Raw genomic sequence first — 23,733 nt, 5'->3', positions numbered from 1 at the left:
TGTCCTTCGAAAGCTCTTTGGTCTTGGCCATGGCGGAGTTTGGAGTCTGACTGTTTGAGGCTGTGGACAGGTGTCTTTTATACAGATGATGAGTTCAAACAGGTGCCATTCATACAGGTAACGAGTGGGGGACAGAAAAGCTTCTTACAGAAGACGTTACAGGTCTGTGAGAGCCAGAGATTTTCCTTGTTTGAGGTGACCAAATACTTATTTTCCACCCTAATTTACGAATAAATTCTTTACAAATCCTACCATGTGAATTCATGGATTTTTTTTTCACATTCTGTCTCTCACAGTTGAAGTGTACCTCTGGTGCAAATTACTGCCCTCTGTCATCATTTTAAGTGGGGGAACTTGCACAATCAGTGGCTGACTAAATACTTTTTTGCCCCACTGTATTTGGAAGTGATAGGGAACAGATATCTTTCTTGAGAAGGACCTTTTCAAAACCAGTTATGCAAAGATAGGGGCTTGTTTCAGCACGATACATTGCTATGGTAAATAGAGAATATGTTTGTTAAATACTTGTGTTTGTAAATCAGTTCCCAGGATTAAAGCGCACGAGCCACATCCGCCTTATACAGACAAAGTAGAGCCAGTTTGTACAGGACACTGCACGTTCCCGACACCACCCTGCGTCCGTCAGGCTCCTGAACACCGGCTGCGCATGGACGTACAAGTCCACGCAATTACCGCGCGCAGTGTCATTCTTGAACACGCAGTCAGGTGTCGCGCTACTATCACGCTACCGGCGACGCCGCCCTCCTCCCACACACACACACACACACACACACACACACACACACACACACACACACACATATGTTCACGGCACTGGAATCGTTTCATTTATTTATTTAATAATTCAGTCATGTGGATGAAATGCACAGGAGCGGATGACGTAGCGCGCGCGTTCTAACGTGTGTGTATGTGCGTGTGGGCGTGGAGGAAAATGTCAACGTGCAGCGCAAGAAGAGGCTGGAGCTGATGAGAGTCATGTTATTACGAAGCTTCAGCCTTCGCGTTAGCTGCTCTAAAATATCTGATATCCGGGGAGGAAAGTTTCTAAAGGGGTCGGCTGTCGGCAGTTAGCGGAGCCCGGGGTGTTGAGGAGGCGGGAGAGGTGAGTTCATTGAGCCCTCCACAGCGAAGCGAAGCCCAGCCTCCTTTCCTGCATGTGAAGCAGATTGGGCAGAGACGTTCACAAGCCTCGGGCCACTTGTGACCGCCGTTGACCTCCTATTTCAGGTGAGTTTGTTCGCTTTGCAAAGCCGGGGAACTTCTAGCGTGTAGTTTGTTGACTGACAGGCGGCTAGCTCCTGTGACACATCCGCTAACGGTGCAGCAGTAACGGATAGAGAGGCACCGTCTGGACCTCATCATTTCTGGCTTTCGATGTGAGTTCAGCCTGCCGACAGTAACTATCAAGCTTCTTGTGGAGATGTGAATATTGTGTTTGTGGTTGAATGCTGAACCGATATGACACAGCTGTCCCACTCTGCCAGCTAGCCAAAGAGGAAGCGTGAACCTCGATGATAACGGGCGATTAACATTCAACTGTTTTTGCTGCCCCCCCTTCATATCATCAGAGCTGTTACATTATCTTCCCGGAACAAGAGAGGCCTCTGGTGAAATATTTAGACCAGATTAGTTTGTGGTCACACCAGCACAAGAGCATCGTGGCCGTGTTTGCTGAAAAAACATCAACACATAACACCGTGCAGCTCTGAGTGCAAGGACAGCCGTCCTGGCCGGAGGAGGATGATGATGATGATGATGCTGCAGCAGCAGCAGCCTCTCGCCGTGGGGTGTGGTTGGCTAGCCGGACAAACAGGTTTTCAGCAGTGTAAAAACCCTCCCACCCGGCGGTAGTCTACCCTTTAATCTCCTATTTGACAGCTCATTAGAGGGCCGGCGACATCGCATTAGACCATCATCTCCGGCATATTCCTCTGCCCAGGCAGCCCACTACCATGCATGTTGTGTTTCTCAGGCTCTGTCTGTCATAACAGTTTTGCTGCTGCTGCTGTAGCAGGCGGCCCCAGAGGCTCGTAAATTTGCCCGAGTGGACACCCAGCATGTGTTGCACACTCACTTGTGTTTGATCAAAAGCAGGGATCCACATTGTGATGCCTCCCTTATGAGCTGCTTAACTGAGCCCAAAAAAGTGGAATTAAAGTATCATCATATTGCAAAATACAGATCTGTCTACTGATATTTTGGTCTGCTCTGTCAGATTTAGCAATTACATTTCCTGGGACCCCAGTGTACGTCACTGTTTCCCCCTCTCTTTCCTTCCCTTTCTATAACTTAATTTGTACACTAATACTTCATTCATAATCCTATTGCTTTCTCCATATCTCTGCCTTCCTCAGTGTAATGTGCTGAGTGACAGCCTGCTACCAGAATAATCCCAGTGCTCTGTTATTCTCATGTGTATAACGCTCTCTTTCCTTATCTGCTGCACTTTCCTCATTCTTATTGTGTTGCAATGCCGGTCTGGAGCGGGATGAGGGTATCACTGCTAAAGCGCAACCATGCATGCAAAAGCATACATACTCATAGAGGTACACAGAGAGGCTGAAAGCTTTCAGCAATGATAATTACGACTATGTTAACACATTAATAAACACCAAAGACCAGAGCCTGTGCAATAAACCAGCAGTACAATGTGTGTGTATGTGACACAGTGAGAGAGAGACTATTGTTTGTGTGTTTGGGTTGACTAGTCATTGGGGTCAGTAACTTGTAGTCATTCTCCTGGCATAGTAGTTTTTAGGTCATATGCTCCACTAGTGTTGCTCTTGGCTGGGTTACTCGGCCTCTCGATGGGATCTTTACTGTGTATCTTAAGTGAATCTCTAGACAGCAGAGGGTGTGCGTGTGTGTGTGTGTGCAGACTGTGGAGGGGTGTCTGGATCATGGCCAGCCTTGTTCTGACAGTCTACACTCTGCTGATGACTGCAGTGAGGAGGCTTGTTTCTGTGTGTGTGTCTGTGTATAGGCCTAGGTGTTGTAACCAATATGCAGTGTAAATAAGATACAGTATATTAGCCTGGCCACACCCTCAGTGTTGATTTTTTTTTTAAACTTGGAAAGAGGAACAAGGAGTCAGTGTTTGAGCTCCTATTTGCTTATGTACTTATTGGGCCTTTATGTTGCTGTAAAGTGTACTTAATGTTTAACCCTCGGTAGGCAAGTGTGATCTGTCTGGCTTTGAGTAGATTCATCTGTTAGTGTGTAATAAGCTTGTGTCCATTCAGAATGTCTGCTCAAGTAAAAAGTTAACTATTAAAGTGCATTACTGTTACACATTCATGCATACAGCACTTCACTATACGTGCTTTTTATCTGTCAGGTGCACACTGACACTAGAAAGGATGAATTGGGAACAAATTGGGGTTTCGTATCTTGGCAAAGGACACTTTGACACCTGGGATTGAGATTGAACCACTGATATTATGATTGGCTCCCGAGCTGTAATTGCAACAAATTCAATGATTAATGCAAAAGAAACAGTTGTGAAGTCATTAGTATGTTAAAACAATTGTATATGTCTGCAACCTTAGTTTTTCATATGGCAGTTGAGAACAGCTTTATTGCACTAAGTACTTTCCGCTCCTCTCTTATTTCCCCTGGGGTCACCACAGCGGATGGAGCCACATGTGTGATTTGGCACAGATTTTACACCAGACATAACCTGACTGAGTTTATGTCTCGCCCAGATTTCAGACCAAAGCAGTTTTACATGTGTAAGGCAAATATGCACCAAGGAATCCAAACACTTCTTTTAAACCTGTGGTTCTCAAACTTTTTCTGGCATACCTGACCTCAGAAGTTGAAAAGAGTTAAGGCCATGGATGGTATAAAACACAGGCATAGCTTTCGGCTGAAAAAGAAAAAAGACGCTATTGCGGAAGTGCTTCAAACCTGCATTCTATCTGAAGGCCACCAGATGGCGTTAGCTGGGGTTGCAAAAAGAACTTCTTGTTGTATACAAGTCTATGGGAAAACTAAAGAATCAGTTACTCATTTGGGGTCATGTTTAATTAAAAATTATGTCTGTTTGTAAATCTTGCTCATACTGTTTGAAAAAAGAGTATTATCCATGGTTCATTGGCTGACGACTTGCTGACCAGTCAACGAGTGAGCAGTTTTCAGTCAGAACTGCTCCCTCTCATCCATTTAAAAAAAAAAGCCAATATGGCAACAATGAAAACTCTGCCACTCTCAATTCAACAGTTAATTCCATATTTTTTTTCCCGTAATCATCCTCACCTTACCATAGTGACATTTTTATTCAGAATGAATGTGGGTTTATATTAGCTAAATATAGATGTTGAAGACAAATCTGTTAATTTTGTCTGGTGAATTGTCTTGTTGAAGGGTTTTGCTTCCTTTTCCATCTCAGTGTAAGCTACACAAACAGTTTACACTTAGAGTGGACGAGGTAATTTAAGGTCTACGATCTTTGCTGGTTTTTGTTTGCTCCTGCGAACATTAAAGGTGGTTCTTAGCTTCTCGGTGCCACTATAAAATTTTCCAGTTTCACATAAAACATTCCTGGCTTTCAATGATCTATAAAACTTTGAGATTTAGCGCCTGGCTGCCAGCTTGGGAACATGATGTGGCTCCAGAAGGCTTTGTGGGAACTGTGGGTGGCAGATGTCTTGTAGTTGCTGCACAAATATTTTAGACTCAGGTGAAATCTTGGCTTAGTATTTGTAAGATACATACTCAACTTATTAGGTACACTTTATGGTTTATTATTACATCAACCATGTTCATCAGACCTTTGGAAATTCTGAGCAGAGATGCCTGTTTTTTTTCCTGCATTTCCTGAGTTGTGTGAGTCACAAAAACAATATAAAATACCATATCTGTGGTCACAAACTTTTAGTTATTCCATGTGTGGGTAATTCTTTACTATTTAAAAATACTCTCAGTGCCACTATAACATATCCCCATATTTTGTTTTCAATGCTCCCCAGTCTACACTCACAGACACTTTTTTAAAGGAACACCTGTTCAATGCAAACATCAAATAGCATGATTGTTGGTGTCAGACAGGCTGGTCTGAGTATTTCAGAAACTGCTAATCTGCTGGGATTTTCCCAGACAGCGTTTACAAAGAATGGCTCAGAAAATATCCAGTGAGCAGCAGTCCTCTGGGCGAAAATGGCTTGTTATTGTCAAACGTCAGAGGAGAATAGTCAGACTGCTTTAAAGCTGATAGCTGATAGAAGTCAAATAACTCCTTGTTACAAGCAAGGTGTGATGAAGAGCATCTCTGAATGCAGAACACATTGAATTTTGAAGCATATGTACTACAGAAGAAGAAGACCAAACCATGTAGTCTTTACATAATTTCCTCTGGGATTGGCTGGTGCTCCTTAAGATCAAGAGGTTAGAGTTTTTGGCTCACTAAAGGTGGACATTAGAAGATTAGAAAAACATTGCCTGTTCTCATGAATCTTGATTTCCGCTGCAACATTCAGGTTACCATAAACAACATGAAAGCATGGCTCTATCGTCCCTTGTATGAAAGATTCAACGATGGTTGTATAATGGTGTGAGGGATATTTTCTTGGCACACTTTGGGCCCCTTACTACCAGCTGAGTACTGTTTTAATCCAACAGGCTATCTGAAAATTGTTGCTGACCATGTCAATCCCTTTATGACCACAGTGCACCCATCTTCTGATGGCTTCCAGCATAACAACATGACGGCACACTAAAAACACGCCACGTCACATAGCTCTAATCAAACATTATCGTGTTTCTTGAACAGTTAGTTCACTGTATTCATATGGCCTCCGCTGTCACCAGATTTCAATCTAATACGGCACCTTTGGGATGTCCTGGAACATGAGATTCACATCATGGATGTTTAGCTACCAAATCTACAGCAACTGTGTGATCTATCATGCCAATATGGACCAAATTCTCTGAGGAATGCTTCTGGCAGCTTGTTAAATCTATACCACAAAAAATGAATGCATTTCTGAAGCCAGAAGGGGTACAGTGCAGTACTAGCAAAATGTACCTAATAAAGCGGCAGATAAGTAGATCTGTGTTTTGCATAAACATGCTGAAAACAGTAGAAAGTGTGCTGAAGCCATTTATTGTTGTTGCACATAAACTGCACATAAATTATATGTGCATGTTTCCACCTCACTTGCCTGTGTGTCAGTTGTCTGTTGCGCTACTGCAAATAAATACCCGTTTGTTACTATTGTGAATGGGGTAGAGGACTTTTGGTGGCTGTGTGAATATGTGTCAGCTGTATCTGTCCCTAATTGTTCAGTTTAAGACTCTGTCTGTGAATGACCTCCCTCTATTGCTTTCTCTGTCTGTGTGAATAAGTGTGAGATCAGTAACATTGCCATGCCTTTATGTAAGTCTGGATAGATGAAGAGGGGGTGGGGAGTTTAAGGGGACAGAGGGGAGTTGGGTAAGAGCTAGTTTTCTTTTGTAGAAGTATGCAATTTCCTTCCTGTTTTACTGCTTTACCTCTACTGTAGGTTATATCTTCCACCTTTTCTCTGTTATTCCGTTTCCCTTCTCTCCCTGCCCCCACTGGTTCCCAGCATTCAACTGTGCACACTGTGTAAAAATTCATGTGGAAGAAAGCTTCCTCGCCCTCCAGCATCGACGCATTTCTGTCTCTCAGTCAACCTCGTCTCAAAGATGCAACCAGATAACAATACCATGTATGCACTTACGTATTCTTTTTTTTCTTTTTCTTTTTTAAATCTGAAGCTTCTACACAAATAACGAACTGTATGCTTTTCACATCCACCGTGAGGCTCCTTCTTCCCATCATCCTTTGCTATGAGAGGCGTTTTTGAGAGCAAGTGTTGCCTTGGTAACTATTTCTGCCATCTGTGTATGTTGTATGAATGCGTGGCAATGTGTATGTAGAGAAAGATGGAGGCACCTGCGGTCTTAATGCTCCAGCTTCCTCATTGTTTCATTATTTATTTAATAGTTAGCAGAATGACTGGAAGGTTACTGGGTTACAATCCACTCTGAGAAGAGATTAGAGGAGTCCGCTTTCAGCTCAGAGGATGTGTGCCACTGTAACACATCTGTAACAAAATATGCAAATAAAATAGCTGCTATCATAACCTGGCCTTGCTTAGTGAGTAGGAGTATAAGAGATATTCAGTCGTTAATTAAAATTCGTTGGTGTTTATTTCTGTATGCCTCGCTTTTTTGCTGTTTAGCCAAAGGTGATATTTGATTTGAAAAGCTAATTTGATTATTTAATAATCACATTTTCAATCAAGATGTGACATTGTGGCTCCTGTAATCAGAAAACAATGTTAGTGACTGCCCTATTCTAATATATCCTGTATGTTTAGGGAGTAAAAGGAGACTTTGAGGCAAATGTTGCTCTTATATTGTGCTGTGAATATAGCGGAGGAATCAAATGACAGTAATGCAAGCAGCTTCTGCCTATATTTGGCAAGACAACATGAAGATATCTGCTTAAAACAATAATCTATTCAATAATGGGAAGACAAGAAGAAAGCAATAGAAAGGCAGACATGGACGAGGTGAAATTAGTGAATTGTAACTCCATTAGAGCACTGTGTGAGTGTTTGGCTAATTGTCATCTTAGTGATAAAAAAGTAGTGATATGTCATTAGTTTAGAACAGGTAGGAAAGATTTATGGGATCTGCAGCCTGAAGACTCGTGAAAGCAAAGAAGAGATTTCTTAATCTACAGAAAGGAAGAAGGCTACTGTGAGATGCTAAAACTTTGATAGCCAGACACTTTTTCATGCACTGTGGAGCTGCTAAGTACAGCCCAGGGACTGCAGCCCAGGATGGTGATAAATGGCCCATGTGTATATGTTGGAGAGAAAAGGGTGGCAGAGGAGAGTGCAAATGTTAGTCCCCAAAATAGTTTGTGTTCCCCAGGCTATATTGCGTCATTATTTGGTTGCTTGGCCCCGGAGTATTGTAGTTCTGTGTAACCCAGATTTTAACCCTGACTCAACCTTTTTTTTTCCCCTCTCTGCTTGTCTGTCTGTCTCTCTCTCAGGTAGAAACTCTCTGCAAGCTTTAGCAACAATGTAGACGTCCCGATGATGATGATGATGATGCAGGGCCTTGTAGGGAGGAGGAGCAGCGACTGATTTTCTCCTCAATTTTATCACACCCTGCACTCTATGTCCGTCCCGACTGGGCGGCTAGAGTGCTATGTCATCAACCACACCCCCATCGGCTCAACCGTCTAAGAAGGGACGGAAGCCGGAGAAATCGGAGGTGATGGCTGATTCGGTGCCGGCCACCAATGAGGAACTGAGGAGCAAGATCATGGACCTTCAGATAGAGCTACAGCAGGAGCGCGGGAAGGTGAGGGTGAGGAAGAAGAGGAGGTGGAAGAAGCTGAGAACATGCGTTTAAAGTTAATAAATGTGGTTGAGAAGTCGTCTCCTATTTTATCAACTCAGCAGAAACAGGATAGAAATGGTTGCCAGTTTTATTTATAAATTATTTGCAACCAATGTTTAAAAGCATGTAAGCACACTTATAAAGAAGCAATATCTCTAATAGGACAGTAGGGTTACCTAGCGTGCAGTTTGGCTATTCTGTTGCTGTGAAGCAACAGAATACATATACTTCTTTTTTTTTCTTTTTCTTAAAAAAAGGTCTCCGGGCAGTTTATTACTCCAGTCTGCTCACTGACACACAAACCTCCTCTCTGTGCTCATCTCTCCATCCCTCATGGCTAGTTTGTTTTAGTCTGCCAGGACTTAGAGTAAAAATATGGAAATATGCACAATAGAGTCAGGACAAACTTTATGTAAATACTGATGGTTACTTGTCAGGGGTACTCTAATCTATATTCTGCATTATGTCCTTCTATCAGGTATGCAAACTCCGCGAGCGGCTCCAAGAGCAGCGGCAGGCTCGCGAACTTGAGCAACACAAGCATGCCGTAGCACTCACTGACCTGCGTGCCAAACTCCATGAAGAAAAGCTACGTGAAATCGCTGCCATACGGGAGACTCTGGCACGGCAGCATGAAGCCGAGCTGGCCAGAACAATCAAGATCCGGGATACTGAGGTTCAGAGGCTGCAGGGTCTTGTGAATGCACTGAGAGATGGAGCTGCTGACAAGCTCAAAAATGCCCTTCTTGCAGAGGCTAGGGAGGAAGCCAGGAGAGCCTTTGATGGGGAGAGAATAAAGCTCCAGCAGGAGGTAGGTTTTAGTAGGTACAGGGGTGACAAGTATAACTTTTTCACATGTCAGATTGTGGAAAGTAGAACATGTATAGGGTATATGTTGATCTAACAAAGTTGTAAAATGAGTATTGCAGACTTGATTTTCGAGTGCACTTTGTGTTTAAATACCCTTTGTGTGTGTGTGTGTGTGTGTGTGTGTGTGTGTGTGTGTGTGTGTGTGTGTGTGTGTGTCTGTGTTTTTGTGGGACTATGCACACTTTTGTAATTTGGTCCTGAAAAACAGGAAGCAGGGTGGAAAAGCCTGTTGCCAACCTATTGTTTCACTGTAGCCTACCTAGATCTGTCATTAAACTTATTAATAGGACAAGGGCAAGTATTTACAAATGCACAGCTGATGTTCTTTTTGTTGTTTTTGTTTTTGTGTATATAAATATTAAAATGTGTGCATCGGGCCATTTCAGATTCAGGAGCAGAAAATGGCTCGGAAGCAAGCCGAAGAGGCTCTTGCAAACGCTCTTCAGGCTGATAAAGCCAAAGCAGCTGATCTCCGCACAGCCTACCAACAGCACCAGGACGAGGTGCACCGCATTAAACGCGACTGTGAGAAAGACATCCGCCGGCTGGTGAGAACACATAAAGCTGGAAGCCACGATACTGTGTACCCTCATTTTTAGATGACTGATAATCAATACAAAAAGTATTTTCTAAAAGACATTTATCAGAATCCACTTAACTGTCAAGCCAAGATGAATTAAGTTTAACTTTAAATTGAATTTCAATTGGCAATATCATAATCACAAAGCCCAATATTAATCAAATAACTCCATTATTCCTAATTAAATAAGCAATAAATAATCACCCTTAAGTATTAAATACTAAAAAACCAGAGCAGATTGGCCTCACCAGGCCAAATCTCACAACTTTCCTCACTGTTTTTAAATCCTGTTGGTTTAAAGACACACAGGCACAAAAATCTACCTTTACTTAAGCTTAAACTTTTTTTTCAGGTAAATAGAGGTTTATGTTGTGCTCTGTTGCTAAGAAGCTGATTAAGAAAGTGTTATTGGGGCATTAAAAGTGTAATAGCCCTCCCTGTTATCACTGATTTTATAGTTGGAGATTAAACGTGCCTCTTTATGTGCATCACAAGGAGCTAACTATTAGTGAAGTGCAAAAACAGGGAGGTGTACTGTGTGCAATAAGCAGACACATCTTACACTGCATCATAAACTAAGCATGTTATGCCTGAGATAGATTAGCTTCACGAACCCAGCAGCTGTTAACGCTGTAGTCCCTGTCTGTCCAGATCATATTTGAATGACACACACACTCACACACCTACACACACACACACACTCACACACCCACACACAGATTATACAGATTGGTTTCCTTCTACTGAAGTTCACTTCCAGCTCGGGGCTTATCTCACTGATGTAGCATGAAGGTTAGGAGCTAATTGCCACAATGTCTGTCTTGACCATGTGGTGCTATCTGCAAGTATAAATGTCTGTGTACCTGCTGCAGTTACTGATTTACCCTATTACATACAGGAGGGCTACAGTAACAGGCATTGTTGTTAGTAAAGGAATGCTTGAGTGAGGAAACTCAAAGAGTAAAGCACGGCTTATTGATGGAGAGCAGGCGGTGCAGGAAATACCGGCGTTAAAGAACAAAATACGGAGGGAAGTAGAGGTGGTAACAGCTGTCAGGAGGGGTTGCATGAATGCAGAGCAAGAACAGAGGCTTATAAATTAATCAAACCTAAAGCAGAGTGTTATAAAAGCTAAAACATTGTTAGTCTTCAGCAAACGCCATCTTACACTGAAGCTGTGCACAATGTACATACATAAATTATAAAGAAAAACATTGTACATATGAACTAATATTCACATATTGGAGGTGAAACGAGTGAAATGATTAGATTTAGATTTAATCGAATCGGAGTTTTCTGCTGCTTCTCAGAAATCTCTGCACTTTTGTAGACAATAAGAACAATATTTTCAGTGCTTTATTTTGAAAAATAAGACCAGACAGAATAAGACAAGAGATGGACTCCAGCTGCTTAGATAAAGATGATAAATGAGAGTTGAGAGGTGGTTTACATATGAGTTTGTGATGTGTGGTGAGTGAGAGGGTTCCCCTTTTGATTCATTCTGGCATAACCGCAGTGGAGGGACAATAAAGTGTAAACAGAAAAAAACATTAATAAACTAGTAAAATAAAAATAAATAACATGAGTAATAGAAAAAGAAAAGACTGGAAAAGGTCTTAAAAATAAAATATTAAGGACTTCGGTTAGACGTAAAACCTATTTACTAACTCCTTATAATGGCTATAATCTAGTTCTGTTTCACTCCTTTAGATGGATGAGTTGAAGGCAAAGGACCGGGTGGTGTGCGCTCTGGAGAGGGAGCTGGGGTTACAGGCTGGCTATGCCCAGAAGCTTCAGCTCCAAAAGGAAGCCCTGGATGAGCAGCTGGGTCAGGTACGAGAGGCCGAGAGACACAACCATGGCAGCCCGAAGAGAGAAGTGGTGCCTGGACTAGGAGAAAACCCAGACTTGCTCAACAACCAGGTATACAAGTGTCAGTATTTTATGCTTAAGATATTTTTATATGTTCCGAAAGTTTCCCATATTTACAGATATTTTATATTATATTTTATATTACAAATTTTAATACAAAGTAAGCACAATGTGAGGTATTTCTGGTGAGGAGCTTTTAAAGAAAAATAAGTGATAAAAAAAAAATCACAGTGGAATAGTGATTTTGTAGTGCAATTGATAATATTGATATTAATAACAGATGCCATAGAGTTAAAAAGTGAAATTGGCACATCTGTGAATCCGTGAGCCGTACATGGAGAATTTAATATACGTTGTTGTTTATGCAGCTTTTTCCTGATTCCAGCCAACGCCACAAAATCAATTTTGAAGGAATACTTAAGTTGTCTTTACAGACAAACATTATATATAAACAGCGCTGTATAAATGTGTGACTGGGTGCATGAGAGATGCAGTAGATAGTGCTTTGAGTGCTCATCTGACTAGAAAGGCATTATTTAAGTACCAGTCAATTTACCAGTTCATAAATCACATGGTTACTGTACTTCACATACACATTCACTCTGTGAACAGCCAAATCATCTTTCTTGCCATCACCTCCTTTTTACTGTCCGTCTCCATTACCTGCATGCCTGCCTGCATGTACTCCCTTTTTCAGTTGTTGTCTTCCTCCTCCTCTTCTCCTCTCCCCACGGCTTCACAGGAGGTGGAGGAGCGTGACATGAGGAGGTTCCAGTTGAAGATTGCAGAGCTCCACTCAGTCATCAGGAAACTGGAGGACAGAAATGCACTACTGGCCGATGAGAGGAATGAACTAGTGAGAAAAACACGCGTGCAGTCATTATAAACATACAATTATACATGCAGACATTTTTTAAATTATAATTCGCATAAGTTTAGACACCATGAAGAGTATGGATGTCGAATAAACCTGAATCCGAATATTTCCTAACTTCCTCACTGTTGATGTTGACTGTCCTAGTTAAGATGGAAATTCTGTGGCGACACTTAAGATTACAATGTCCCCCCTCCCTGTTTCCTTCCTCTGTTCAGTTGAAACGGGTGCGAGAGGCAGAGAGCCAAATGAAGCCCATGTTTGAGAAGAATAAGCGGCTGTCCAAGAAAAATGATGACCTCCTGCAAACACTGCAGCGCATGGAGGAGAAACTCAAGAACCTGAGCCGTGAGAATGCTGAGATGGTAAGTGCAACCAACATGTCTTCCTAAACATCTGCTGATGACTCTTAACTCCCTCTTTTTTTAACCCGAAGATAAAATCAAAAAGTAGTAATAGGATGTAGTAGATATTATAGTTTTATCTAGTCTATTCAAGACGTTTTATGGTTTTTAGGGCTCTCTGAAGGAAAGAGGACCTCTGCTGGTCATTTGATGAATAGCATGAAAAATAATTAGTCCATCTGTTTCCCTCCTGCAGAAGGAGAAAGCTTCCTCCTCTCGGCCACCATCACAGCAGCAGTCTGTTCAGGCCCAGATGAAGCGACCAAGCTCCCTGACCGACCTGACCCACGCCCATGAGGAACAGGAAGTAGAGTTCCTCAAGCTGCAAGTTGCTGAGCAACGCGGCATCATTGATGAGCTCACGCAGGTCAGGACAGGGTTACATGACTGTTAACACATAAGGTCATACAACAGTATATACTCAGATAACATTACTCTGTCAGCTCGTCTGTTAGATGTTTTTAGATAGCTCTCACTATAATATCTCTTAATGTATTGGCAATACATTATGGCAAAAGATTATTATTGTAGGCATAATAGGCCCCGACAAATGCAGGAGTATTAAGAGAAGTAACAATATTGATATTCAGTGATTTAAAATCGTATATTCCATTATATCAGCTGAAAATCTTTTTTTCTTTTTCTTTCAGACACACGAAACATGAACAGATTTACATAATATTTCTTATGTGTAGTTATTTATTTACTCATTTAAGCTCTGCTTGTTCTGTTTGGATCAGCTGGTTGCTATGTTAAACCTGTTCCAAGCATTTTTATTTCCCACAGTCAACTTGCCCTCTGGTGTCCAAACTGCAACATCAGCACTCCACATTGCTCTTCTGTCCCGTCTTTACTTTTTAAATTAATCGGCCTGTATTGAGTGCCGAGGCCAACAAATCAGCAAACAGTTCTGGCTCTGCAAATGATAATATGATTTTTCATGTGTGTACTTCACTGGAAGCGTATAGAGGTTTCTGTCTTGATATTTTATCTGTAATATGTCAGTGGATTTTTTTAAGTGTGCCAATAACAATATACAAATACATAATAAAATCATCTGCATTGCCATGGCTAGAAGGGGGACGTTTATTGTGACAGTACTAACACTGAAGTTGTGCTTCTCTCTGCGTTTTTGACCCCTTTGGATCAGGGGAGCATACATGTCTTATACATGTCTTATACATGTCAGAAGGATCAATGGTTATATGTTTGTTTGTTTTTTAAAAAAACAAAAAACCTTGAGAAGAATGGCCTAGTCTTTAGTTTTTGCCTATGTTTCCCCTCTTATCTTCTTTACATTCACTGACACTGTCAGTCTGACAGCTTGAGTTATTAGAAGCTGCTAAATTCTTGAATTTACAGTTTAATGCTGTGACTTTATTTAATTTGAAATATAGAAAAGAAATGTAACTAAATTAGACTCTGCTGAACAAAACATTTTATGCTGATGGCAGGTAACGTTTTGATTGATGAATGTGAATCCCGTGCCACCACAGATGCCTCCGATTGCTCTCTTAAAGGTCAGAATTTAAAAATGTTCATCTGTTGTGTCCTTAGGAACGTGATCGATTGGTGATGAGCAAAAAGAACAGGAAGAAACCTTTCAAGCTGCCGAAAGTGAGTTTTCATCAGTGTTTTTACACATCTGTTAATCCAGTGGTGTGTAACTAAGCAACTTCCCTATCTGTGGTTGACTGACCCTTGAGCATTGTTTTCACTTGTGTGTTTGTGTTTAATTGGGCTCAGGGGACAATTATGACACCATCCCTCACTGCTGGGACCATCACAGTGAGCACACACGCAGCTAGTTGAGAATTGTTTGTTTTGGGGTTTTTTTATTATAGATTTTTTTTTTATGTGAGTATATTTTTGTTCTTTATAAGATAGTGTTACTAGAGACTGGACATGCATCACAGAAACTGCAAGCTGTATGCAGCATTTCATGCTTTTATCTGTGCCAAAGGGATTAAAGGGATGACAATATCTAATTGGCTGAGGTGACAGAGTTTGAAAGAAATAATTGCTAAGTACTTGTGTGTGCATGTTTGGGCTAATACATCAGGGGACATTTTAGAGTCTGCGATGTTGCTAGGAGGAGGAGTTTGTAGATGCATGACATTTATTTTCTTCCTCCTCCTCCTGGAACCAGTTTGTTAGCTTGGCAGGTTCAGCACTGAATTGGGGCACAGCAGCTTGGCTTTTGGACTTGCACCTGGAAATTTGGCTTTCCTTTTTAGGACAAACCCAGACACTGACCATTTTTTTTCGTAGGAGTTTGATTGTAACCAGAGGCTTTGTTGTCGGCTTTTTAGATTTTGTTTAGGAGTGACAAAAAAAGCTGTTGTACTTTATGGGCTGCACTTCAGTTTTTAGATCTGCTGGTGTTTTTGAAGATATGATAGATGTATATTTAAGATATTATTTGTAGTTTACTTTTTGGCCTGGCAACAACATGACAGAGTACATCCTCTTTATCCTCTATTTCTCTTCTTTCATTTGCCTGTGTGCCCTGGTCTGCCTTTATTTCTCTGGTTGCCAGGAAATGACTTATAAACATGATGGTAAGCACTTTGGAGTCTGGAAAAGTTAAAAGCAAAAAAAAGTAAACAGTCAGTGCGGTCATTCAGTCTAAGTTTTTTAAAATGAGATTACTGACTGAATGACCGTGTCTAGATTTAACAAGTTTGAACTTTTAGTCATTTTTCCTCTTACTTTGCAAAAGTAATTGGATTTCTTTTGGGTTTGATGACATCAATATTTGGTTTAAAAGTTTCCTAAGCTGAAATCAGATGCAGTATAGTTCTGGATAATAATTGTTTTTGTTTCCAACTGCTGATACGCAGAATAACATATGTGTAGATCTGAGGTTGAATTAACCCTTTTCCCCCCTCCACTGCTCTCTGCAGAGGCATGTTGTGGAGACATATTTTGGATTTGATGAGGAGTCGATAGACTCTGAAACCTCCTCACTGACCTCTTATAACACTGACCTCACTGACCGCACGCCTGCAACTCCAGAGGAGGACTTGGAAGAGGTAGGAAAGTCCTTTTGTATCCACTGAAAGAAATATCTTAACATCTTAAACAGCTGCAAGATGTGGAAAATAAATCTTGGGTTAATAAATCAGAAGAAAGTAAGATGGAACGTTAACAGTAATTTGCAGATTAATATATGTGATTATGAAAAAGTAAAGGGTGAAGCTTTATGTGTTAATTTGACACATTCGCTCTTTGATATCACAGAGCATTTCCCGTGAGGAGTCAGAGCTTCGTTTTCGTCAGCTCACTAGAGAGTACCAGGCTCTTCAGCGGGCCTACGCTCTCCTGCAGGAGCAGACTGGGGGCTCTCTGGATGCAGAGAGGGAGGCCAGGGTTCGTATCTGCTGCCACCTTCCAAATGTGCTACGTACAAGTCTAACTTCCAATTCAAGAAAATATTTAGAGCATAGATCCTCATTATGGTTTTCTCAGTCTGCTCTATTCATTCCTTTTGTACTTGGATTTAAGTCTCTGATGGCTCATTTTCCCGCCCACAGACCCGTGAGCAGCTGCAGGTGGAGCTCAGCAGCTGCCAGGCAAAGATCGTGGATCTGGAGAAGGCCCTGGCTGAGCGGGGGCAGGTAATAAAGACAGTGGATGGGGACAGAAGCTCACTGGTCCTGCTCTCACTGGGCCTCCTGCATGTCTGTCTGGCTGCTGTGCTCCTTGGCTGGCGCTTTGCTGACCAGGTCTGCCGCAGATTCCTGTGATGTCACTTCCTGCATGTGTGATGTCAGTGCTGTGCCTGCATTCTCTCCTTCACCCTCTGCCCTTACCGATGATGGTGTTTTATTTTAAATACTTGTGTCTGAGTTACTCATTACAGATTAAACACTTCAACCACCTTGATTCATTTTAGCTTTGTATAGATTAACACATAAGATTTTCATGTGGTAGTATATAACTTTCTGTTAAAACATGAAAATACTCACTTAATACAACTTGATTTTGGTTATTTGATGTGTACGAAAGGCTTCTTGGTCTGAGAAGTAAGCCAAACCACTGGATGTGTAGTGGGAAAGCCTCTGGCTTTTTTTTGCTTAAAGAAAGTAGTGAGAGAATCACTGAATTTATCATGCCGAGTTCATATCAGGACACTTTGTTTACTTTTTTGTGAAGCATTTCATTGAGTTACTGCATGTTGCCTGTGGCTTGATCCAGCTGGTATTCTGACTCGCTTTGCTGCTGTTTTTCATCTCAGATTGCCATTTGGTCCTCATGTTGCTGTGAACTCTTGTTGCCTGTGATTGCAGCTCTTTTGCTTTGGTTATCTGATTTGGCTTCATTTGTCTGCATCAATAAACTTGTGCTCCTGCCACCCTGTGCTATCTTTTTTGTGTCTGTTTTGCATTTGCTTGTGTCTTTTAAGCTGCAAGTTTGAGGGATGGGAGTTTTGTTCATCACACTATGTCATTGCAGATCCTTTAAATCTTCTTCTGTTCCTGCCAGTGTCATTTCTCGCTCATGTTGTGTTTGGTTGTTATGGCAGGATTCAAAGTGGGTAGAGGAGAAGCAGTACTTGCTCAGGACCAACCAGGAACTGCGTGAGAAGGTACATTAGATTAGCCTTCTATATCAAGGCATTCAGTACTAGTTGTAATACCTGATTTTCATGATCAGATGTGTTCTTTATTAACCACCTCTGAAAACGTTATATTTTGTATAAACATAAGCAGAATAAAAACTTTTACTGAGAAAATAGTGACAGAGTTAGTTAATGTAGCTGTTTAAAAGATAATTATCTATGTAACTCTCAGTTGATTAAAAAATTGATAACATTTATAAGATAACTAAAAGTAAATACACAATTTAAAATGTATGCACGAGAGTAACAGCTGTAAAGATGTGCTGTAAAGTTTGTAGTTATAGACACAGAAAGCAAAGTCAATGCAGTTCCTTAAGTCTGCATTCTGTCTAATGGCCAGGAGGGGGCAGATCCTTTGGCTCAAAAAATAAGTCAGGCTTTATAGAAGTCGATTGGAAATAACCCTCAGCTCCCTTGATCAGTGATCTAAGTTAACAATTTCCAGATGATGTTATGGACTTAATCACTAGGTAATTATTTTAATATAAAATTATGTTCTTTTGCAAAACTTTGGCCCACATTAAAATAAAAAAGAAGCCTCAAACATATTATTTGTAAGAGTGGGCCTATTTGATTGATGCCAGTACAAGTGTGCAGTGTCTCTCAGTTTCACAGTCAGATTCACTCACAATTTTTATATATGGTTTCAAAATTGCAAGAAACTGACAAAGCATTGCAGCTAGAGTGGCTTTGTCCATCTTCTTTATACAGTCTATTACATATTGTGCACGGTGAACAGACTTTTGGCATCTTGGACACTGTCCTCAATATTTACAAACAAGACATTTCATAGTGTTTAGTATGTGTAACGAATCTGTTGTGTTTGCAGATGAGTGCGCTGCAGCAGGCGGAGTCCCGGCTGCAGGCTGAGGTTCAGGATGCTCGGGACCAAAATGAGCTGCTGGAATTCAGAGTCCTTGAACTGGAAGTAAGAGACTGTGCCAACATCATACTGTCACCAGGAGGTGACAACAACAATCTCAGCTCCAGACGCAAGACCTATATACAGTGACTCATCAGACAGACAGACATAGCCTTAAACACACTGCTCAGTTCTTCACTGTATGCATCTGTGTTTCCTTGTTTTGCATGGCAGCTGTGTACTTTACCCTTTACTGAAATTGAATATTTTTGTCAATGAAGAAATGTTTTGTCAAGAATATAATTTTTAAGTAAATAAAAATATATTTAAGTTCACCATCCACTCCCATTTTTCTTCATTTTGTCTCATTTTTGCATGCATATCCCAATTTTCTGTTGTTGTATTTTTCACAATTTGAAAGTTGATGTATATGAACAAAATGAGGACGGATCCCATGGAATTATGCTTTTGTTTCCTTTTTTAAAAAAAATAAGAATTTGCATACCATACTATTAAGATGATATTTTTTATTTCTAAAGTCCCATCACCCTGATGGAGTCCACTCTCCATCAGTTTAAATAGCAGTTGTATCTCAATGTTGGGAAATGACACGTCACTGGCTTAATTTAGAGTTTCAGCATGTTATTCTGTTGGCTTGGTTTCTTTGACCCCTTTTCCATCGGTTTTCACCGCCCTCCTTTGGCAGATCCTGATCATGTTGTCATTGTCATGTAAGTACATCCCTCATTCCCTGCCATTTTGCATAGTGTCATTGACTTACACCACCATTTATTTTTCTTTTTGTTGATCAGAACTGCCCGTGGTACAATGAATAATTGCATAGCTGACATTATGTGTGAATATTAACACATTGTTTGCATACATAGGAAAGGGAACGCAGATCACCTGCCCTCAATCTCCACATGTCTGCGTTCCCTGAGAACAGTAGCAGTGCCCTGCAAGTCTACTGCCACCAGGAGGGAGTCAAGGTGAATGCACTAGTAAAAAACAAACAAACTAGAACCTTTCTTCTAAATGCTTTCTTGAGTACCTGCACAGTTAATATAACAGCCTTGATGATTTAGTTTGGGGGTTTTTGCAGGATGTAATCATTCCTGAACTGATGAAGAAGTTGGATATTCTGGGAGATAATGGGGTGAGTTCGAACCCACTGTAAAAAAATCACTTTAGTCTTAAAATTTCTAATGAGTCTTTGTCAATGTTGTATTTTCTAAAGAATCTCAGAAATGAAGAGCAGGTGGCTGTGATCCAAGCAGGGACTGTGATCTCACTCTGTGAAAAGGTGAGTGGAAAGTTTCTCTTTTCTGACACACAGTGGACAAACATTGCTATAACACCCTGTTACCACAGCAAAGCCATTTCATTCAAGCCTGCATATTTGATATAGCAAGGATTTAATGCTGGATGCCCTCACTGATGCAACCCTCCCCGTTTATCCAGGCATGGGGCTGGCACTAAGAGTACATTGGTTTGTGCCACACCCCTTGGCTGGGTTAAACATCCCGAGCAATGGCCAGTGCACAAGGTGAAGGAGAGAGTGCAGATAGGGTGTTGTGGGTGGAGTTGAGTGTCAGGGGTGATTTGTGAGAGAAGAATAGCAGCAAGAGTAAAACAGATTGTTGTGAGCTCTGCTATGATGTATGATTGGAAGACACCGTAAGAGTGGCAAACTTGAGTTGGTTTGGACATGTGCAGATTGATATATTGGACAAAAGGATGATAAAGATCGAGCTGCCAGGCACGAAATAAATGAGAATGACCACATAGAAGAGTCATGGAGGTGGTAAAGGAGGATATGCAGAAGCTCAGTGCAACAGAAGAAGATGCTAGAGAAGGGGTGAGAGAGGCAAAAGAAGAAGATAAAGACGGATTTCATTTAACTCATTTTTTGTTTAACTTAGATTAATCTTATAGAAGCAAAATGTGAATCCCACACCTTTCTGTGTCTTCATCTGCAGTGGTTGAAGCAGATAGACAGCACTGAGGCTGCCCTCACGCAGAAGATGATCGACTTGGAAAATGACAAGGTGAGAAAGTTATCTACAAATGCATAAAATTCAGCTTTCTACAACATATTCAAAGCAACGTGTTAATATTATAGTCTCCTGTTGTTATTATGTCAAAGAACTTATCAAGACTAATACGTAATTATAACTATACTACTATGTACAACATGCTACCTTCTACCAAGCCCTGCATTATAGATTATAACATCTTATTGCAGGAGCTGTTTAGTAAGCAGAAAGGATTCCTTGAGGAGGAGTTGGACTACAGGAAGCAGGCCTTGGACCAAGCCTACATGGTACGAAGCTTGGAGCAATAATACACAGCGTGCTTTTACCTGCATATGAACACAGACATATCTACTGCTTACCATTGTGTATATTTTTACTTACAATGGCTGATGATAAAGTAATTCAGGAATGCAGGGGTGCAGCATTATCATTTCAGCATGAGATAAACATCTAGGACCCTGTTAACCATCACAAATGCAACATGCTCCATCAAGGTAAAATTTGCTACATTGTGTTGGGATACTGCATCTTTTACCACTGAAGTCTAAATTATTTTAATAATCTTAGCCACTCAGTTGGCCGGGATACGTGGCCACTTGTTTATGACCTAAACCTCGATCAGATTTACTCTCTCTTGATTTGAGAAAGTATGATATGATTCATTTATGAATATCCTATTTAAAGTTGCTCAGGAGAAAGTTAAAAGAGTGAGTTTAATAATAAGGTTTTAATTATATATTTTTAAAGCATGAATCTTAAAGCATTCTCCACTTCCACTGATTTAACTAGACTGTAGCCAGATAACAGAAGTTAACACTTAGATCATTCGCCATATAATTCTAACCATTTTACTTGGTCAGTTTTGGTGTTGCTTTGTGTTTATAGTCCCACTTGATATTGTGTTGGGCTGATCTTGGTTCTTACTTGGAATTTGTTGTTTGAACAATGTGTAAAGAAAAGCACAGTTTGTGTTGTTAACCAAATCAAGTGACCATGTAAAAACCAAGGTTGAATAGCCCTCAATGTAAAGTGGAAAAGTGTTCCCCATATCTGCCATGGTCACAGTGTTGTGTGTATGTGTCTGTGTGTTTGTGTGCATATGTGTATTCCCTTGTTTGTGCTTGTGCATGCCTGTGTGTGTTCCTGCATGTGCATGTGCACGTCCGTGTGTGTGTGTGTGTGTGGGTGTATACATGTATGTGTGTATATGTGGCTGGCTGTGCAGAGGATCGAGGAGTTGGAGGCCACGCTGTATAGCGCTCTGCAGCAGGAGCAGCCGGCATGCCAGGCGGTGGCTGAGTCGCTGACAGACAGGCAGAGGGAGGAGCTGAGGCTAGCCGTGGACAAGCTGCGGCGTCAGATTCTCCGGCAGAGCCGGCAGTATGACAGTCAAATCTTACAGGAGCGCATGGAGCTCCTACAGCAGGCCCAGCAGGTAAGGCTCAAAACAAACCCAGTCAGGTTGTTGAGTCCTGCCCTCCCTGAATCTGACCCCTGGTACCTGTCTGGAACTTTTAACCCCACCAGATCTCTGGTGCTTTGAAAAAGATGCAGTATCCCTGTACGTGCTACCTGTAACTCTATCTGTAAGTGCATATGTAAAAGTGGGTGAGTGGAAAGATGAGACAGAATGACCTTGGATTTGTGTGAGTGTTTGTGTGTTTCATTGTGATCTGAATACCCTGACACCTTCAGTATCCCTCCACTCAGCAGCCCTTTCGATACTTTACACCCATGGCTTTTGGCATTGTGTTATCCATTGACTACATGACACTACATGTACTCTAACTCACTAACAAAATATCCTCTAACCGTACTTACTGCACATTTTTAATGTATCTACTAATTAATATGCTCAAACTACTGAACCGATTAGAAATCAACATGTTTGCAGGTCCGAGAAATGCATCTGATTTAATTTGTGATATATTTTACAATAATAACTCTGAGAATTATGCTCACTTAAAAAGTCCCCACAGTGTGGCTTTTATTAACACTCGTTCCAATTTCTCTGTAGTTAAGAAGTGATATTTAACTGGAGCATTCACCTCAACCTCAATTTGATTTGCTGCACAAGATATTAACTTCAAAATGTCATGTATTTGTTTTAAAATATGCCTGCCTGCCTCAGTTGTATTTATGTACTGTATAGTGAGCACTCACAGTGGAAAGCTATTTAAACTAATATGTTAGGAACAAAGAACCGAGTCACTGATGAAGCCACTCAGCTTTTAAGTCTCAAACAGTGTCACTGTTAAATCTGCTCTTCAGTTGCCATGGCAGCTCATTCCAACAGCTGCCATGGAGACAGTATGGCATGATGGGAAAGTCAGAAGACTATTTGGAGTGTCTGCAGGAATAGATTGATAGCAGCCTAACTTAACTGTTGAACCATGTGTGAAATAAATAAAGAAATGAAATGAAATGTTGTTGCACCTGAGGAAATGATTGTGTCAGAATCAATCAGATGTGTTTCGCGTGGCCACGAGCTAACCACTTCTGTCTTTTTGTTGCAGAGAATAAGAGAGCTGGAGGACAGGATTGACTTGCAAAAGAGACAAATAAAGGAAATAGAGGAAAAGGTACACACTCAAATTTGACTTGTTTTTTATTAGTGCAAGGTATCAATGACATCTTCTGTGCGGTGGTGTTTTCTAAACTTTTTGTCACTTTTTTCTTCTCTCTCTTTCCTCACCTGTTGATTAAACCTCTTGTGTTCCTTTAGTTTTTGTTCCTCTTTTTATTTTTCTCTTTAGCATTTATTCTTTGGCCTTAATGAAAATGCCCATGGACCCACATCAGGTAGAAGTAACTGTATAATACTAGAATTCGGCACAGTTTTGATGCCTGCCAATAATTCTTAAGAAAGAGTTCAAATTTTCTTTTCTTTTTCTTAGGTGTTAAGGTGCTGTGGTGGCGAGCGAAGATGAGATAAAACCTAATTGTTTTTTATGCATTTGTAGACAGTTCAACTAAACCTTATGGCCTTTTTGATAAATGTGCACTTTTGCAGAAGACTGGAATGCAAACATATTTGAAAATTTAATAAATAACCAGATATACATGAGAAGAAAGTGAGATTTATTTATAAGTAACATCTGTTATAGTGATCCCTGGACCTGGAACATAAAACCCCAACTCCTCTGTAAAGCAAACACTTTGATTTAACGAGGGAAAAATCTGAATCAGACGATTTACAAACGCA

General features: G+C 40.9%; 1 protein-coding gene across 1 annotated transcript; it reads left to right on the top strand.

Annotated features, from left to right (window-relative positions):
• The first annotated feature begins 1,106 nt into the window (after positions 1-1,106).
• Positions 1,107-23,304, top strand: jakmip1 (janus kinase and microtubule interacting protein 1). The gene is made up of 22 exons (XM_085371407.1): positions 1,107-1,248; positions 8,054-8,367; positions 8,885-9,217; positions 9,663-9,824; positions 11,567-11,779; positions 12,426-12,584; positions 12,821-12,967; positions 13,203-13,373; positions 14,564-14,623; positions 15,913-16,041; positions 16,250-16,378; positions 16,543-16,734; positions 17,535-17,597; positions 18,460-18,558; positions 19,380-19,481; positions 19,595-19,648; positions 19,730-19,795; positions 20,472-20,540; positions 20,738-20,815; positions 21,754-21,963; positions 23,045-23,110; positions 23,254-23,304. The coding sequence occupies exons 2-22, from the start codon at positions 8,212-8,214 to the stop codon at positions 23,302-23,304; spliced, it is 2,709 nt and encodes a 902-aa protein (XP_085227533.1). The 5' UTR covers positions 1,107-1,248; positions 8,054-8,211.
• Positions 23,305-23,733: the final 429 nt, after the last annotated feature.

The sequence above is a fragment of the Diplotaxodon limnothrissa genome, linkage group LG2 (assembly GCF_057381915.1).
Source record: "Diplotaxodon limnothrissa isolate DT_005_m linkage group LG2, D_limnothrissa_male_GT1.1, whole genome shotgun sequence".
NCBI classification, from domain to species: domain Eukaryota; kingdom Metazoa; phylum Chordata; class Actinopteri; order Cichliformes; family Cichlidae; genus Diplotaxodon; species Diplotaxodon limnothrissa.
Note: the sequence above shows the minus strand (reverse complement) of the source record. Positions and strands in the feature narration are given on the sequence as shown.

Coding starts and splice junctions, on each gene's coding strand:
- jakmip1 (XM_085371407.1), top strand. CDS start 8,212: ATGTCATCAACCACACCCCCATCGGCTCAACCGTCTAAGAAGGGACGG. Junction 19,482..19,594: donor GCCACCAGGAGGGAGTCAAG/GTGAATGCACTA, acceptor GGGTTTTTGCAG/GATGTAATCATTCCTGAACT. Junction 20,541..20,737: donor TCGACTTGGAAAATGACAAG/GTGAGAAAGTTA, acceptor ATCTTATTGCAG/GAGCTGTTTAGTAAGCAGAA.